We start from the raw sequence: 19,502 nt of genomic DNA, 5'->3' as shown, positions 1-19,502 counted from the left end.
TGGGTTTATTTTTTATTAAAAAGCCAACAAACTAACAAAACCAAACAAAGCATAAACCTTAGGGTATTAGCCTGTTAATATAACTTAGCATTTCAGGTCCTCTTTCTGAGTCTCCCTGTCCCTGTTCTCTCCCATAACATCATGGTGCTGAAGCATGTCAGTGTGAAGTGTGAGGCTAAAGACCACATTTCAGAATTAATTCTTGCTGAGAGCAAGATATGAATATGCTTTTCTTCACAAATACATCCTCAATTCATTTTCTATACAAATTTAAGCACAAGATACAAACTTTTTCCTGATTCCAGAATTCCATATGTAAGTTTTCTCCAATATATTACCTCTGGACTGACAACTGTTATGGTCATTGATAATGTGTAAACACCAAGGTATTCTCTCATTCCAAGATGCTAGAAACACATAAAACATAGAAACACATAAAACCACATGCTAGAAACCTGATAAATACGTTCAGTATCTATCTGTGCAACCAGCTTGGAGGACTTCTGACTTGAAGCGCAGCCACTTCTTGCACTGGGTTTGAAGCTTGGTTTGCTTGTCCTCCCACTTGTCACAGAAGGCTGTTGGACTGCAATGAGCCTCTTTTCAGTTGCTGCTGGACTTCCACTTCTGTGGGCTGCTACGGGTGTGGAACTGCAGTCTCAGCCAATGTTGCCAATGTTGTTCTGCCAGCCACTTTGGGAATATTTCCATCTCTTACTTTGCACAAAAAATACACTGTTGATTTCTTATAACACACAGAGGCAGAACTCTTATCCAATATGATTTAACTAAGAAAATTAGCTAAGCACAGTTATTTTTTGTATCTTATATATATATATGTATATATATATATATATACCAAAAAGAGAAATCTGTTATCTTTTTATTTGCTGGAGCTTCCTTGTATCACACTTACAATTGGCAGTTAACAACAGAAAAATTAAGTAAGCTATAGCTTTTTGGTTCTCTTTCAAATCCAAAGAATAAAAAACTTGTTATGCTGTTCTGGAATCATTCCTAAACATACATTCTTGGACTTGTTTTAAAAGAATTCTTTATTCCAAAAATAACTCCATGTTCCAAAAATTTTGACTCAGTATATACTGCCCATATTAAAAGCTTACACAGCTTTTAAAAGCTTAAGTTATGCATATTTCCTTTGTTTCAGAGAGATACTGTACAGCTTTCATTGTCTCTGTAACAAATAGGTTGATTAAAACAAAACTTGTCAAGGCAAAGTTGTAAAATGTGATTCATGTCATAATGACTTTAAAATCAAACTCAGATCCCATGTAAGTAGATGCACCACTAAATTTTTTTTAGCAATGACTCATATCAGATCTGAATTTGGCTCTCTGTTAGAAACTGAAATCTTGATACCCCCATTACTGCAACACTGGCCAATTTTGTTTCCTCTCTAAGTTTTAGTGGATTCTGTATTTTAGAGCTGTCTTTAATTCAGCACAACAGAAGGGCGCACAAATTCTTAAGGCACAAGATTTGGACAAAGAGCATCTGGTACAGACTTCCTGTGAGATCTTTGTCTCTGGAAGTATTTCTATCTGAAGACCTAAAAATCCAAACAATAGGTCTTTCTATTTTTACTGCCTCTGACTCTGGGGTGCAATCCAGACCTCTAATTTGAATTTTTCTACTTCGGTGTCTAGGCTTGTGTAAAGGTGTTTGAGGTGAGTTACATAGTTCAAAACATATGCTTTTACAGTACCTTTCTGAACAGTGATCCAACATAAATATCTGTATCGGGAGGCTGGCTTCACCATGTATTCAACAGAGACAGATATTTCTTCTTCTTTGCATTGATTTCAGTTAAATAGTTGAAGTGAGATACAACAATATGTCCTCAGAAGCAGCAATCCAAAAGCCTCTCTCCACCTGCAGAAAAGCCACACAGAGCTGGACCACAAGTTATAGTGATGGAACTTCTCTGGACAGTTTTTCTTTTGTTTCATTTGGGCTCCAGAGCCTGGAATTCATTCCCTTTCCCCAAACCTGTGTTATGTACCTAAAGACATCCTTACCAAGAGCTCGACATTTGCTAACTGCTGGCTTTTAAACACAGCTGGCAGAGGAAGCTGTGTGGCAGGCCCTGCTCTCCATCAAGCTGCTGAGTGACTGCTGAGTGGCAGTGAGTCTCAGCCCTCTACATGTCCAAACTCCCTTTTGTCAAAGGAATGACCTCTGATTTCTGTAAAGACAGATGTGTTTTGTGCTGGGAAAGAGGGACCCTGGCTCTGCAACCTACTGCATAGGGCCTGTATCCATGAGAGAGGAGTTTTTGTCTCTGCCTCTGAGTTTTACCTATTTCAATACAAAATGAGGGAGAAGGACTCCACTTTCTGTAAGGTGAATGCCTCAGCAAGCAGGTGACAGAACCAGTGGTCCCCTCACATCTGGTCTGGCCCTATGAACATCGTGTTTTCTGCTGCTTACGGAAACACAGGCATCATCTGCTCAAATGCTTGAGTAGGTAACCTTTCTGAAAAAAGCTTTCTATTCAGTCCAAATGCAGTAGCATTCAGATTCTGATCTGGATGATCAATTAACATGAAGCACCAAATACATTCATGTATATTCTCAAGTCCCTACAGTCATAATGTAACCAATGTTATCAAATACTCTATAATGCTATCAGAGTAAATAAGGAAAGGGAAACACATCTCTGCACAGCAGGGGACTTGGAACTAGATGCTCTTTAAGGTCCCTTCCAACCCAAAATTTTGTATAATTCTACAATTACATGAAATTTTCATAATTTTACCTATATAAATGCAAATTTATTTTATAAAGGCAAGTAATACAGTAAAATAAATGACTGTCAATTAGCCATTTTTAGCAAATGAAATATGAAAGGGATTAATAGGGATACTATAGTGTATATGTATATAGAATATCAATATATATTACCATATGTAAAGTAGATTAATACTGGTCCATGCTATAGGTTAGTTTACACAATACACATTTATATAATTATTGATGAGTATTTAAAACTGTAGTAAATACTGATGCTGATTTAAAGCACAGAAATAGTTAGGCCTTCAGATCTGCAAATTCCAACAGATTCTTCCCACAACACTAAGCTTATCCACAGCCTAACTATTTTATGGTGCAACATTTTTAACTTCACATTAAGCACCATGATTTTAACTTAGAAAGAAAAACAGAAATAAAAAGGCTATTGAAGTATTGTATGAGTGAGTTAACAGTATTGTAAGAACTCTGGCTTCTGGAATTTCCTGAGTTTTGTGTGCCTGACTTTATGACTTGGGACTGCACCAAAACTAAAAATTTCTTTATAGAGAAAAGAGGGAACAAAACCCAGCATACTTAGTTTGGGATTTTTCTACATGCTTTTGATTTCCTCAGCACATCTTATAAATTGCCTAAGCACAACCTTACACCTCTTTGTCTAACATTGGCTAAACAGAGAGATAATAAGGAGGCCTTGGCAAACAATAATCTGTCATACACCTTATTGCAGAGCACAGTGTGCTCCAGCTAGCTAGACGCAATACTTTTCACCTACTTTCCATCTGCTGCTCTCTCTAATCCTCATGCATTAGGGCATGCCAATCTGCTCTCTAAGGCTTACTAGCTCCTTGCTCCCTTAAAACTCAGACTTAAGTAAAAAATGCCTTTAAAAATGTGACATGCAAAAGTGGAGGTATGGCTTTGTGAACCTGGACAAGGAATTTATATTTGCTGTACTTACCTTTGCATTCACTCTTGCCTCTTGTCTGTTTAGACATAAGCTTTACACTGCAAGAGTTCTGTGTATACTTCTGATTAATGCTAAAACATCGAGGCTACTTCAAAGTTGGTGCACAGACTACAGGTGTCATAATCTCCTGAAACTCAAGCCCTACCAGCTGTCCACCTGATCCTAGAGGCATTCCTGATTTTCAAGACAGTGAGAGGCAATGCACGCAAGCCTCAAGTGCTGCTATTTATTCTTCTGCTTAACAAGGAAGGAGGCCCAATACAGACTCCTACAGTGCAAGGGAAAAAAAAGGGGAGGACAGTTTATGGCCAGACTAACATACGTTTAATGGGGCACACCATTTAGTCTCACCAAGGACAATGTCAGTGTGGACACAGACTATGTGCTCATCATGCACCTTTACAGAAAGAAGCCCCATCTGCTGCAGCTCAACAATGAATCAAGGACACACTCAGAAGTGGAGGGGTTTTTTTGCATTGATTTTTTTTTTATGGATTAATTGAAAGTACAAAAAACTTGCTTGCCTTCCTTATTTTTTTTTTACTTTATCGAATAGCTTTTGTTGAACCTCATACATATACAGCTCAGACTGACAACGAAAGAAAACATCATTGTTACTGCTGTTTCCATACATATGCAAGGCAAGCTGCTGAACACCTTTTAGACTGGTTTAAAAGGTGTTCAAGGGCTTCTCTCCTTGAATAGCATCAGACTCCTTACAGCAGTACTGTGTAATCGTCAAATGTGCTTTGTTTTATTGACACAGAAGACATAAACAAGACTAGAAAGTGGTCTTAGAATTGACGGTTATTGTGCAGGTCCCACATAAAGATATGAAATATATCTGATGCATGATATGAGAGCAAATAGTAAATGAAAACTAGAAGATTGCTTCTGTACCAAATCAAAACAGTATACAGAGCTACCAGAAAGAAAATAAGCCAGGCTGAAAAGAAACTTTACAAGCACAAAAGAAATCCTGCACAAAGAGCTAAATGCAGCATATGTGCTTCTAAATCTCATCCTATTTTGAGGAATTTAATCATGGATAAGCCTTTTGCTGCCACCTGCACAGAAATCAATGTACACAGTACTTCAGGGCGGTGAAAATAGTAGGATATTGAACAGTTGAACTAACAGACATGAATCAAACCTGGGATCCAAACTTTTCAACAGTAGAAGTTTTATCCACATTCATTCTTGCAGATGACAAGTTTAATTGCTGTTCAGTAATGTTCATTTTCACGTGAAGTATTATATCAACTTTGGCTTCTCACTTACCCAGTGTAAAAACTACACAAGCATAAGTGGCAGGTGTCAGAGAAAAAACCTGTGGTTGACCCATGCAGCTGTTTCCAGAGCTCTGGACAAACTGCTAGTCTGATGAGGCTGCTCACAACCCTCTTATGCTGAGATCACAAGCTTTTTCTCTGTGAAAAGTAGTGTTTTCCTGCCTCAGAGGCACGCCAGAGTAGAGTCCTGGAGGACCACTGACATCTGGTGGTCACTTCACTCTAAAGAAAGCTAAGCTGTATATATATAATTTTGCTGTGACTTGATCAAATTACATTTTACAGATGGTCTGACAGAAATACATGCCAGGGAAGCATTAAGTTACAGGTCTTACTCTGTGTTTATTAACTTAGTGGAATTTGATAGCTACAAGTAAATGCAGATGAACTGCAATACACAAACAACAAACTCAGTTAAAGCTGCCAGTACATTAATAGTATTGTTGGATTAAACTCACTCTAGAGATAATAAAGCTTTTCTAAATAGAGCACATTTAATTCAACAAGTTCTTGAGAACAACTGGGTCATGAAACGTAATTATATAAAAGTGTCTTTTTAACAAATAAAAAAGTGCATTCTTTCCTAGGTAAGATGCTTCTTATTACTGAAAAGGAGTAATGAGATTTAGGTCTACTTTTGCTAGACAACTAGTACAGTATTAAATAATAAGCAGGAGTATTCAATAATTTTATCCATATTGATATGTGTTAAGATGGTGAGACTGCCCAGACAGAAACTGCCTCAGTTCTGTCCAGCAAACTTGAGATGATCTTCTTGACACCTAAATGCAATTGTGCAGAGAGACCACAGCCACCAGCACTGAACCTAAAATGTACTTAGGCCCATTAGCACTGATTCTTGATAGGCAAACACTTAAAGCTATGCTTTGTTTGTTGCAGCTGTGTACAACTTGTAAACAAAACGGAGGCTTTCAAACATTCATCAGGCATACAAAAGTCTTACTAAACAGTCATGAGAATTTTCAGCCCTTTCCAAACGCTTTCTTTCCTGCAAAATGATTCAATGTCTACTTTCAGGTAAATGTACATTTCTTGTTGAAACAGGAGCTCAGTTCTAAACCAATAAAACTCACAGCATTTGTTGAGTAGTAGGAAGTAGTCAAAATGTTTTTCTACACCTTTCCTCCATGCTACAAGACTGCAGTTTTGCAAAAATTCAGCAGTACAAATCATCTGTCTGCAAACTGTACTGTACTTTTCACTTACCATCAGCACGATCCCTATCCATAAGTAAAGAGATTGCTAAATTAGAGCTTTACCTTCAATCTAGGCTACCTAACCAGACTGATAGATAGCGAACTATTTTTAATTACTTATACAAAAATGCATTGCTGTGCATACGTTTTCTAGTTGGCTGTGGCACGTTGTGGGCAAATATTTTATAGAGGCACATGCAATTGCTAATGTTGCCAAGAAGTGTGCAAAAAATAGCCAGTGCTCAAAGTGAAACAAGAAAGGGTACATGGGACACTCATATGGAGTGAACTGTATCAAGCCACCCCAATGAAAGCAGCAAATGTGCACTAAGATAGTTTGATTTGATTCTGCCAGAGTTTGCAGCTGAGCCCAAAAGGCTTTTGAAAGACAAGTGCCAGGTTTTTCACTCCCATTTGTATTTCAGCAAAATTCTAGTATGTGCTGTCCAGTGATGCCTCTGGAGAATTTCACTTGTGTGGTGCATAAATCACTGCTGTTCTTACCTGTTTCCGGTCTTTTCCTGTACTGCTGCATGAACATACAGTGACAAAAGTGGCTTCACAAGACTACTTTTTTTTCCTAAAGGTCCAACTGCAAATCAACAGACATTAATCAGTGTAGAGAAACTTGCTCCCGTACACAACAGGCACAATGTTACACTTAAATCTTACTCTGAGCATTTAAAGTAAGAGCTATTTTCAGTATTTTAACAATGCTGGTTTCTGCACAGTAATGCATTTCATCTACAGTGAAAAGCTGTCACATTGCTGCATATCTATTAAATAAAAGCATTTTAATTAGGTCAGCTGCTGGGTAAAGGAGACACAAACCACTTTAACAAAGCACTGTCACAGTTATAGCCCCTTGGCTGAAAAGTCTCTTCTTTCCTTTGCCTCCCCCCAACATATATTTTTGAAAAACATGTCAGCATTGCCAACCCAATTATACAGCAGCAGGAGATGATTAGTGTGTGACAATGTTCTAATTCACAGACATAATTGTTCTTCTACATTTATATTTTATTGAGGATATTTTGCTGGGGAGTAGAGATGTCCTCCAATCACCACCAGGGACAGACAGGGTCTAAAAATAATTTTGCCTGGTTCTAATCGATAGCACCATGTTGGCAAATCTTTTCCGAAGACACAGGAAAGCCAGATAACCCACTCCTGCCAGCATGCTGACCAGCAGCGTGGTGCCAAGAACCCTGGGAGCCCTTTTCTTGGCCACACGGAATGCTGTTGGCAGGACAGCTGAGATTAATATATTGTTGACGTGTCCCAAAACTTTGTAAAATGCTTTTCTCTTCACGACACGCTCATAATAAGCTTCCAAGTTGGGCCGCTTTCCATTTCCCCAGTTTCTTCTTGCTAATCCCAGAAACTTCAGGCGATGTAATGTGACAGCAAGTGATACATCTGCCAGACTGAAGAAATCACCACAGAGCCAAGGCTGATTTCCATCTTCTAAGCAGAGATAAAACGTAAAGGATTAGGAATTAATGGAATATAAGCACATTTGGTTTAGTGCTGTTTCAAAGTACCATCTAATAAACAGCAAAAACACTTCAGCTAAAATATTACTTTAATCAATCAACATTTTACGAATCCCTGTCCACTCTTACCACAATATTGTAAAGCCTTAGGCTCAGCAGCCTGGCCCGTATTTGTTAAGGAAAAAAGATCTACATTCCAGGTTCATAAATTAAAACCCACAGTAAACACTTACTTTCCTCAACTACTACATTTCTCAAAGATGGATTAAATTAAATAGAATTGGAAAGGAAGAAGGCAGTTTAGCTTTTACTGAAAAGCTACCACTTGTCTGAAGGATTTGTCTTCTTGCCTGTGTCACTCAGCTCTATGGCATTCACTCAAGAACTAGCTCCAGCGAACTTGTTGGAGGCTTTCAAGTCAAAAAGGAATGGATCAGATGACTGACTTGCACCAAATGTATCAGCTCAGTGAGATGACAGAGTTTGTCTACTTGTCACTCTTTTGTGTCTCTTAGACCCCAAACCATGGGGGTTTTACACTGAGATGTTTGAGAAATGACAAATATCCACATAGCTCACCACTAGTCAGGAGCACAGGTGGAGACCCCAGGTACCCTCTCCAGTCAAAGGAAAGAGGTGAATCTTCCTGGGATGGCTCAGAACAGGCACTGCCAGGCAGCATCACACTTCGTTGTCAGTGATCGGAACCACCACCATCTGAAAGGGCTGACGTGTACTGACTATACCAAGAGCTTTTGAAACCCAGGATATGAAACTTGATAGACAGCACAGCTATCACAGCTGCCAGCATAAGTACTCTGCTCTAGCCTAGATCTTGAATAGAGAGAACTATGCTGTTCCCTTCTCATTTGTAACTTTTGCAGCTTGTCCCACACAGCAGGCATGCAAAAACACTGGCATGAACACTTAGCAGCACCTCTCTGGAAATTGAGAAATTTTGCCATCTCCTTCCCAATCCATTTGCCACCAGAGAAAAGCTACAGCTTGGCATAGAGCTGGTACCAGTCCATTTTGACTGTTTATGCAGGTGTTAAAGAAAGGCCTCTGTAGAAAAGGAGCATATCCTAGGTTGCTGGGAACTCATCCAGTGCATTAAATAAGATGATGGAAAAGAAGAAAGAATCTATCCTGTGTGAAAGAAAGATGCCTGCAGTGGCAGCAGCAGTAGCTGAGGGATTCAAGCAGTTGCAAGAGAAGCAGGAGCTCTGAGTTTGACCAGGACCTGGAGCAGTACAGATCACAAACCTCAAAAGCAGGGATATCTCAGACAAAATCCCAAGAGGCAATAGCCCTATGTTTCACAAAATCCTGTGATCCCAGCAGTTTTCATAAGCTCATCAATACTGTATCAGTTGACTCCTTGGAAAGGCTACTTAGCAGAGAAAGGAAAGGGGTTGCTGGAAATGATGGCAGACGTTTGCTGAACAAAATCCTTCCATCCTGTATGAGGTAAAATATTTTCTTTGATTCTTTCACTGTTGAGTCAGTAGAAAATTTAATCTAGATTTTCAACTGCTGGTTCAAACCTACAGTTACGATAGTAACCGGTACTTATTACAACAGCTATTTATAGAGCTAAATGTAAAAAGTTATTGATTTGAGCAGATGCAGTTGATATTGACTGATGCTTCATGCAGTTCCCAGAGAAGTCAGGGGAAGGACTTCTATTAGCACCACTGGGACTTGAACCACACTGTGAATAAGCAGAAGGCTAATCCCATTTTAACAGAATTTAGGATGCTGACAAGGTTAAGTGTCTGTGGGTATAGATCGGGGGAAGGTCAGCATTGCAGATGTCCACAGAGGACTGTGTTACAGACCTGCTAACCACCATGAAGAGGCAGATGATGCATTCTACAGGAGGCTGGCAGAAGTCTCTCAGTTTCCAGCCCTTGTACCTGTGGGGGACTTCAGCCTGCCAGATGCCTGCTGAAAATACAACACAGTGGAGAGGAGGCAGTCTAGGAGGTTCCTGGAGTGTGTGGAAGAGAACATCTCTCAACTGGAAAAGGACTCGTGGGTGATGTGGTGCTCAGCGGCTGTCTTGGGCACAGCAACCATGAAATGATGGAGTTCTCAGTTGAAACTACTTGGATGAAGTAAGGAGAGGCACCAGCAGAACTGCCACCCTGGACCTCTGCCAGGCAGACTGTGGACTGCTTAGGAGATTGATTGGCAGAGTGCCGAGGGAGTCAGTTCTGAAGGGCAAAGTAGTACAGGAAGGATGGGCAAGCTTTAAGGAGGAATTCTTAAAGGTACAGGAACATGAGGTCCCCATATACCGTCAGGGAAAAAGACCAGCCTGGTTAAACAGGGAACTTAGGCTGGAACTCAGAGTAAAAAAGACTGTGTCTCACCTCCAGAAGGAGGGAGGTAACTACAAGGATGTCATGAGGTTATGCAGGAGAAAATTAGAAAGAAAGCCAAACTGGAACTTAATTTGGGCACTGCAGTTAAAGACAACAAAAACCGTTTCTGTAAATACATTGGCAGCAAAAGGAGGGCTAAGGAGTCTCCATCCTTTGCTGGATGCAAGAGGAAACATAGTGTTGGGGAAGAGGTAAAGGCTGAAGTACTAAATGCCTTCTTTGCCTCCATCTTTAATACCAAGACCCAAGGTCCTCAGGATATCCAGCTCCCAGAGCTGGAAGGTGGTCATGAAGAGCTGAGTGAAGACCCCATAACCCGGGAGGAAATGGTTAATGACCTGTTATGCCAGTTAGGCACCCACAAGTCTATGGGTCAAGATGGGATGTGCCCAAGAGTAAGAAGGGAGCTGTCAAAAATCTGCCAGTCACTTCAATCATTTACCAGCAGTTCTGGTTAACCAGAGAAGTCCCTGTTTCCTGGAAATTAGCAAATGTAATACCCATCTACAAGAAGCGTCAGAAGGAGGATCCAGGAAACTACAGACCTGTCATCCTGACCTCCTCCTCCATCCTCTCCCTGACTGGGAACGGTCATGGAGCAGACCATCCTGAGTGTCACTGCATGGCATGTGCAGAACAACCAGGGAAACAGGCCCAGCTAGCATGAGTGTACAAAAGGCAGGTCCTGTTTGGCCAACCTGACCCCCTTCCATGACCAGTGACCTGCTTAATGGATGAGGGAAAGGCTGTGGATATTGTCTATCTAGACATCTGAAAGCCTCTGACCTGTCTCCCAGAGCACTCTCCAGGAGAAATGGATAGGACGGGTACACTCTTCATTGAGTGAAAAACTGGCTGGATGTCCAGGCCCAGGGCGTGGTGGTGAATGGAGTTACATTCCATTTGGTGGCTGGTCACTAGTGGGGTTCCCCAGGGCTCACTGTTTGGGCCAGTCCTTTCTAACAGGATGAGAGGAAATGGCTTTCAGTTGTGCCAGAAGAGGTTCAGATTAGATATTAGAAATGTTTTTCACTGAAAGAGTGGTGAGGCATTGGAATAAGTTGCCCAGGGCAGTGGACAGTGGGATATGGTTTAGGGGTGATTATGATGGTGCTGGGTTGACAGTCAGACTAGATGATCTTAAAAGTCTCTTTCAACCTTGATGATTCTGTGATTCTGTGAAAAATTTGACTATCATTTGGGTGGAGGCAGGTAAATGGGACTGCTTTCCAAGAGGGTGAGGGAAGGGGGTTGCCTAATGATTATCCAGATTGCTTATCCTGCATATACCACAAATATCAGCATAGTGTTTGCACAAGATTATAATAAACCTGTGTTAAACATTAAGGTTGTGATCATTATAGTGAACTGAGGCCTATACCTGTAACATCAACATTCTGTAGTTAATTTTTTTCTGATTTTGTTGATAAAATATTAAAAAATTGTGCAGCTGATTATACTCATTTTGCTGAAAATGTGATCAAGCACTCTCATGAGATAGTGAGAACTCACTGACAGGAACAGTAAAGTAAGCTAGTACTTAAAACAGTATTGATCCTTCTGTGATGTATAGATCAATATATACTAGAAGTATCAAATCTGACACATTAAAAATTGTTTTATAATGGTGCTGTCAACAAGTTTACTCAGTATCCTCAAAGAGAAATATTAACAGGATTTAGCAAGAATAATTCCCCACCTGGTGTTTCCTCATTTCGCCGCTGCAATTCAGTCTCAACCTGATCCAAAACTTTTTCCAGTTCATCCAGTATTTTCTTTAGGTATTTTATATTATCATGATCCAGCAGTTTAGACTAAATAAACATACAGGTTAGTGTTTTAATCATCATACAGAGTTTCTACTTTTATCAGAGAAGCTTATACTTAGGATACTACAGTGTTTATTCATAAAATGGTATTTTCCCCACATAGTCAACTAGATACTACATGGATACCGGTGACAATTCAGAAAACAGAAGAAAAACTTTAGAGGTGCCAGATATTAAGGTTTGCCTCCCCCTGCAGGGTGCTCAACAGCCCAACACCAGCACTGATATGTACTTACCTAAGAAATCCGTGGAGCAGTCTAGTACTTCAGCACACACTTGAAGTGTGTAGCTGATCTGAGGACATGCCTTGAAGGGTTAAACCACTGCATGACATTACTGGTAATGACAGGTGAAACAAATGTTTATATTGTGACCAAAACATCTAACACTAACAAGCCCTTAATAAAGGGGCCAATACCAAGGGGTTTCCTACCTTAAGGCGCTTCTGTTTTGCTATATAGGCATCTTGGAGGTCCGGGTTTTCTTCCGCAAGTTTCTTCAATTCCGATTCTGTGTTACTTATTTGGCCTGATGAAAAAAAAAACCAAAACCAAAACCAAGGCAAACAAAAAAGGAATGACAAATATTAGATATCCAAACATACTCATAATGCAATCCACGGGAACTGATCAATTGCCTGCGTAAAACTACCATACCAAAGAAATGGGAAGTACTACTTCAATACACCATCTGCACCAAGTTAGGATTTAAATACATCACATTTTGGAAAACTTAACTTCTTTTTAAATTGACCCACCACATCTTCAGCTCATCAGTTTGCAATATTAAAGTGCTGATAGGCCCACATTGAGATTTTTTGAAGGTCACCGTAGGTCACATGCATAATTTTACAGCAAAAGCCTAAATGCCACTGAATATGGAACCAAGGTGTTTTCATTTAGCTAAAATGTGAAGCCAGAGTCTGTGATCCTTTTGGAAATGTTCATTAAGAACTATATGGATGTGCTAGAAAAATATTCATTACATGATTTAAAGAGGGAATTATGTGAAAAGTTTAAGTTAATTCTACTGATTTCTATTACATGTGTATAGCCTTTTCCTTAAAATGGGGCTTTGCTTGAAAATACCACACTTATAGACCTAGAATACAAAAAGATAGTGATTAATAAATCTTCTTCTAAAAATAAGTATTTCTAATAATAAACCAAGAACAAAATAATTATAGAGCATGAATCACCTCTCACTTGTACTTGATAATAAAGTTTAGCTACAAGTCTTAAAAATTAAACTGATAAAATTCTTTCTAGAGAATAATGAACTCACTGTTTTATGTATTCATTTCAACATGACTGTGAAAGCCATCCTTTAATATAATGTATGAAGAAATTGAAGGATGTACTCGTACAACTAAAATCTTACATATACAATTAATTACTTACTTGGATTTGGTATGCATAAACACAACTGGCTCATGCCTTATTATATCTAGCAGTCTGAAAAAAACCCAGTGTTTCAGGCTGAAAACTAAACCATCCAGGAGAAGTTTGAACATGCAAAGGAATTGTTAAGAAACATCCAAAGGCTTTCCAAAAAAATGCTTCAAATCAAAAAATGTAGGCTACGCTTTAAGCATAAAAAGATAAGAAAACGTAAGATGAGCTCTAGATGTTAGCTCTACCAGTATGAACATGTGCAAACTGAGAACAATTTATACCAACTAGAAGATAGAGGGGAAGAATACATACACCAAGAAAGCAGAAGACAATGTTGTAAAGTGAACTGTAACAAAAGCACTGATTATTAACATGTGAAAACATAAAAACTATCCACAATGCCTATGAGTAAAGCACAATTGTTCAATAAGCAGTTAGCATTCACATTTGGGAAAAAAACCAAAACCACCCAACCAGACAATGCACTTATGTAAGAGAATAATTCATGTTCTTGGACAAGGGGAAGTGGCTTCAAGCTGAAGGAGGTAGATTTAGATTTCATATGAAGAAGAAATTCTTTCCTGTGAGGGTGGTAAGGCACTGGAACAGATTGCCCAGAGAAGTTGAGGACTCCCTATCCCTGGAAGTGTCCAAGGCCAGGCTGGATGGAAACAGCCTGGTCTAGTGGAAGATGTCCCTGCCTACAGCAGAGACATTGGAACTGGATGATCTTTAAGGTCCCTTCCAACCTAGGCCATTCTATGATTCTATGACTTTATGATCCTATGATTCTAACATCACTCATGCAACTACATGGAAAATTAACTGCCTGCCTTCACTTCTGACACCACAACAGAATGGCTAGTAAGAGAACTGACTTGCCAAAAATTTTAAGGAGGAGGATAAGACATTTTGTTGGAAATAGGATTTCTCAAACTAATACATATCCCCTTTTATGATATCATGGATTTACTACTAGTATAGCTGTATTATATTTCAGAGACTCTGCAGTATTTGACTTTGTTCTACCGAGCATTCTAAAACATCAGACAGAAAAAATATCAACAGTATATAAACCATTGACATTGACAAAAAAATCCGAGATCTCAGAATGTAACTGTAAACAGGAAATCATTATCCAGCCGTGCTGTCAGGAGTTGATCCTTGTCCTAGAACTACTTAGTTCTTTTGTGATACGTAGAAGGAAACATAAAGGCATTAATTAAAAGTTTGCCATGATACAAAAATTATCTCCACAGATACCTCAAAAATAACACTTCCTCTTTCCCATTTTCAAATCAAAACAGAATACACAATCAATAAAAAGTATATGAACAAATCATCAAGGACTGCAACTAAAATTCATCAACTGTGCTCAATATTTTGTGTTTAAGGTGGACTTAAGAAAGGAGATGAATGTAATGCAGCAACCTACTAAGTTATAGACATTTAGAGCTACACCAGTACATACTACGGATTCTGCTGGTAGCATAGGCTGGAATCATGGAGTCCACCGTTAACTCGGGGTGCAGGATGCAGCCATGTGTGTAGGCATCCATAGGCAAGGAGTCTAAAAGCTCTCTGTAGTGCTGCACCCTTGGATAATACATGCTCCCCTCTTCTGGCATTAATCTTGGTACTCCCTCTGCAAAATAAAGTTAAAAACAAAGTTAGGAAAAGAAGAATCATCTAATTGACCAAAGTTGATTCAGTTATGTCCAGCTGGGACAGGTGACACAGCCACAGTTAAGAAAGCTTCACTTGTTCCCCAGCATAACTCAACAGTGTTATTGCAGCTCAGAGAAATGTATAGTTCATTTTAAAATGTTTTAATAATTCCAATTCCTATGCAGCAAAACACATAAACACATATTTAAGGGGCTTTCAAATCAGAAAACCAGACTCAGCTCTGTTACGTACATCTAGGAATCGGTGACCATGACATACAACCCTATAATGCTCTCACAGTTGGGCACAGCCAAAATTCCAGGATATTGTTATGGCTGAAACATTACTACTGCTGCAATGATGTAAAAATTATAGTACAGGAATCCTGCTCAAAGCATGACTGGAAGTATTCCTACACATCACTGAGTTTTACCCTACCCTCAACCTACCTGGGCCCTGACTCCTTTTTTGATTAAAAGGCAGCACAAATTATGTTCACTATACAATGATGTTTTCTTCATGCCTTAGAAATCACAGCACTAAATCCCTGAAATACAAAATGCTGCCATCTTCACACCTCTACAAAATACAGCTTTGCATTTCCTTCAAAAATTGAGACAGGGTGTTTTTGTTTGTTTTGGGTTTGTTGGGGGGGAGTGTTGCTGTTTTGGGGTTTTTTGGTTTGGTTTTCATCAGTACAGGCACAAAGAACTTCAAAAGCCTGCACACAATCACTTTCAAGGTTTCCCTTCCTGCTCTTTTACCTCTTCACTCCATTTTAGCTCCAAAATTAATTTGCTCATTCTACTTCCCTTGTTCCACTGAAGATTATAATGGAATTAAGCATGTTTCTTCTTATCTCACAGAGAATATGGACCTGCTCGACAAAGGCAGTTGCGCAGCTCTGTTCAGTATGTTATTTTTCATGGCAGTGTCACACCAGGGCTAGTGCAACTCAAGTGCTGCTGCCATTTCTGGCCTCTCCATCCTTCATGAAGGGCTAAGAAGGACAGTGGTAGGTTTTACTTATAAAGGCTTACTTATGAAGGTGCTGGAAAGCCTTCAGTTCAGTTTACAGGAACATGTTTTCAACCCGCACTGCTAATTATTAGGAGAACCCATTTACTTGTGAGGCTATAAACATCTTCTGCCCCGAATGAAGAGTCCTGAAGCGACAGAGCTGTTCCCAGCAATGCTGCAGCTAAGGGGTGAGGAGAAGAACCACATTTGAAATGCCTGTGGGATTACCATCTACGAACGTCGCTTCAAGGTAATCAATAATCTGCGTTGCCTCACAAATTATGTTTTCCCCATGGATCAGGACGGGTACTTCTCCAGAAGAACTCAGGCGCATGAACCACGGCTCGTTGTGCTCGCTCAGCGGCAGGTTCACATCGTGCTCCTCGCACTTCAGCGCCTTCTCGGCTATTGCCAACCGCACCTGGAACGGCACGGCCCGGGTCACCCGGGCAGCATCCCCGCACGGCCGGGCCCGGCCGCTCTCCCGCCCCGCCTCGGCGCACACACGGCCGCTCCCCTCCACCCCACATCCCTCCATCCCTCCATCTCTCCATCCCCCGTCCCTCCACCCCCCATCCCTCCGTCCCTCCATCTCTCCATCCCCCGTCCCTCCATCCCCCGTCCCTCCCGCCCGATCCCGCCGCGGGCGCGCTGGGGCTGTGGGCACGGCGGGAGGCGGCGATCCGGGGCCCGCAGGCCGCCGCCCCGCGTCCCCGCCCACCCCTCACCTTCTGCGAGGAGAAGGACTGCGTCCAGTGGTACAGCACCAGCGGCGCCATGCCCGGCTCGGCCCGGCTCGGCCCGGCTCGGCCCGCGGCGCCGGGCGGGGCAGGAGGCAGCGCGGGCCAGGAGCAGCGGCCGTGCCCGCCCCGCGCCGATCCGCGCTTGGAAATTAACCGGAGGGGATGCCCGGGGTATTGGGGGGACACCCCCGTCTGCCCTCCACCCTCACTGCTCGGAGGACAGCCCTTCCGAAGGGGAAACCGCCTGCAAAGCCGTCTGCAGCATCCCCTAAGGAAGCGCAGGAAGATGGATGCGCAAGTAGGGAAGGTCACATGGCAGGATTTTCCCTTTAATATTTGTTTATTTTTTTTTTTTTTTTAACCAGTGCTTCCCGTATGAATTTCAGGGACAACGGCAACATGCGCTTGGGACAGAAAAAAAGAAAAAAAAACTACCATAAGTCATCCTGAATTGGACCCTGTGCGCCTAGATCCTCTAGTGCAAAATGAGTCATAGCAAGAAGGAACAAAGCTTTCGAGTAACTTCTTTTGCCTCCAGATGAGTTCTTTCAATCTCAAGAGAGAATGTTTCTTTATTTTTTTATTCTAGACAAAATTAGAAAATTGAACAGTTTTACAGGGCTTTTTTCATTCTCCCTGTGTGAAGCAAGGTCCTCTCTGAAAAGCATTTGATAACAATCAGTGGCTTACATCATCAGGAAATGCCTCCTCTGTATCTTACATTGGAGATGGTTTAGATGCAATTGCTGATAGTACACTAGACTCTATCAGCAGCAGCAGGCAGATTTTAGCAAAGTGAAAAAACACATAGAGATTACAGAGTCCAGAATATTGTTCTCTTCATTCTGACTGCTCAGTTCCCAATACGGGCGACTGCTGCAGGTAAGCCTGATAACTCAGACCCATGTGCCATTTCTGTATAACAGATAAACCCCACTATTAGTATCTTAAAGACCTGAACCTAGTATGTTGAGAGCTTTGTCCCAATAACATTTAAGGGAAATTTTGACTAATGTTAAGCAAGGGAATGGATTTAAGTCACTGAGACAAGGTAATGGACAAATCTTATAAATAAAAAGGAAAGAAACAAAAAGCCAGCTTCCAGCCCTGTACTGGTCATGGGAGTGGGCACAAGGGCAGCCCCATGCCTTCCTCAGAGACTACTCCCCGGTGGAGTTACAAGCTAAAATAATCTCTTCATGCACGATGAGAGGCTTCTCACAAATCCCAGCTGATAGCAGTCAGTGTTACTGATGGTAAATTCCACATTTGGGGGAATTTCATTTTTATTCTTCAAAAAGTTGGAGAATGTGCTTAGAATTGACAATAACAATGCAGTCGATGGCATGAGATAAATACGTTACAGCTGGATTTTACCTCTCTTGAAGATACATGTCTAAGGTAAGAGTGCTGGAATATCCTCTCATGCACTGGGGCTTTAACCTGTGACTCACCGATACTGGAGATTCTCACGGGTCCCTGCCTAGGCTGCTGTACAGCTGTTCCTCACAGATAGATCTTACAGTAACTCAAGGCAAAGAACTGGGAACTGGTTTTTAAATTTACATGAACTAGGCACTCTTCCGGGTTTCTGTTTTGCTTTCTTTCCTTAATTTTGCCTTTAAATCAAAATGCTGTCATTTTGTCAATTACCACATTGACCACTACTCCGTTTCTCTTGGTTCAGCTCATTAATTTAATATCACACATGGACTTGTGTGTTTGAGTTATATTTTGTTACCTGGTTTAGATGCCTAGAAAGGCAAGGAAATGTATCTATCTTATAACAAAGAAAGAAGGACCAGTAAGAACAGTATTTCCTTCTTCAGACTTGTTCAGCTACAGCAGCTGTAGTCATATACAGGTGTTTCTTATTCCTAACCTAGATATCCATATTGCTATGAAATACAGGAAGGACACTGACCTGTTGGAGCGGGTCCAGAGGACGAGATGATCAGGGCAATGGAGCACCTCTCCTATAAGGAAAGGCTAGGAGAATTGGGATTGTTCACCCTGGAAAAAAGAACAGGTTACCAAATTGTGGCCTTCCAGTACCTGAAGGGAGCCTACATGAAAGACTAAGAGGGACGTTTTTACAAGAGCATGTAGTGACAGGACAAGGGGCAATGGCTTCAAACTGAAAGAGAGTAGGTTTAGATTAGATATTAGGTAGAAATTCTTTATTGTGAGGGTGGTGAGGCACTGGAACAGGTTGCCCAGAGAAGCTGTGGACTCCTCACCCCGAGAAATGTTCGAGGCCAGCTTGGAAGTGGCTCTGAGCAACGTGGTCTAGTGTGTCCATGGCAGGAGTTATGAAAGTGGATGATCTTTAAGGTCCCTTTAAGGTCCCTTCCAACCTAGGCCATTCTATGAGTCTATGATAAATCCCACCCCGTGTCCATGTTTACAGTCCTGGTTCAGCCGAAGGAGGGAGCGCCTGCGGCCGGGATCCCCCCAGCCCGACGGGGCTGTTACCACGCCTGACCACACGAGGCCTCCCTTTTCCAAAACACCGTGCATGGAACCTTCTTCCAGAGATGAAGAAACAGGGACGATTCCTTTCTCTTCAGGATGAGCACGTATCCATCCACCTGTGTTTGCCCCTCTACCTTCTCATACCCTCAGAAAAGCAAGCAAAAGGGCCAGATTGTGAAAAAGCTCACCACGTCCTGGAAAACCTTGTTCAACGTGTATTTACGCAAGGCTTTACA

General features: G+C 41.2%; 1 protein-coding gene across 5 annotated transcripts in view; it reads right to left on the bottom strand.

Moving 5' to 3' along the window:
- Positions 1-1,807: 1,807 nt before the first annotated feature.
- The window catches only part of GDAP1 (ganglioside induced differentiation associated protein 1), a 31,140-nt gene continuing 13,445 nt past the window's right edge, over positions 1,808-19,502 (bottom strand). For 3 of the 5 annotated variants that reach the window (XM_069004960.1, XM_069004961.1, XM_069004962.1), the window contains exons 2-7: positions 18,716-18,804; positions 16,277-16,469; positions 14,832-15,005; positions 12,400-12,494; positions 11,837-11,951; positions 4,442-7,718 (exon numbers count right to left, since the gene is read on the bottom strand). In XM_069004960.1, the coding sequence (XP_068861061.1) occupies positions 7,336-7,718; positions 11,837-11,951; positions 12,400-12,494; positions 14,832-15,005; positions 16,277-16,382 (873 nt within the window). In that variant the 5' untranslated portion in view covers positions 16,383-16,469; positions 18,716-18,804 and the 3' untranslated portion in view covers positions 4,442-7,335. Of the gene's footprint in view, positions 1,894-4,441; positions 7,719-11,836; positions 11,952-12,399; positions 12,495-14,831; positions 15,006-16,276; positions 16,470-16,776; positions 16,845-18,715; positions 18,805-19,502 lie in introns of those variants that run through there. The other 2 variants (XR_011148421.1, XM_069004959.1) reach the window with 2 other exon arrangements.

Source organism: Aphelocoma coerulescens, chromosome 2 (assembly GCF_041296385.1).
Source record: "Aphelocoma coerulescens isolate FSJ_1873_10779 chromosome 2, UR_Acoe_1.0, whole genome shotgun sequence".
Taxonomy (NCBI): Eukaryota; Metazoa; Chordata; class Aves; order Passeriformes; family Corvidae; genus Aphelocoma; species Aphelocoma coerulescens.
Note: the sequence above shows the minus strand (reverse complement) of the source record. Positions and strands in the feature narration are given on the sequence as shown.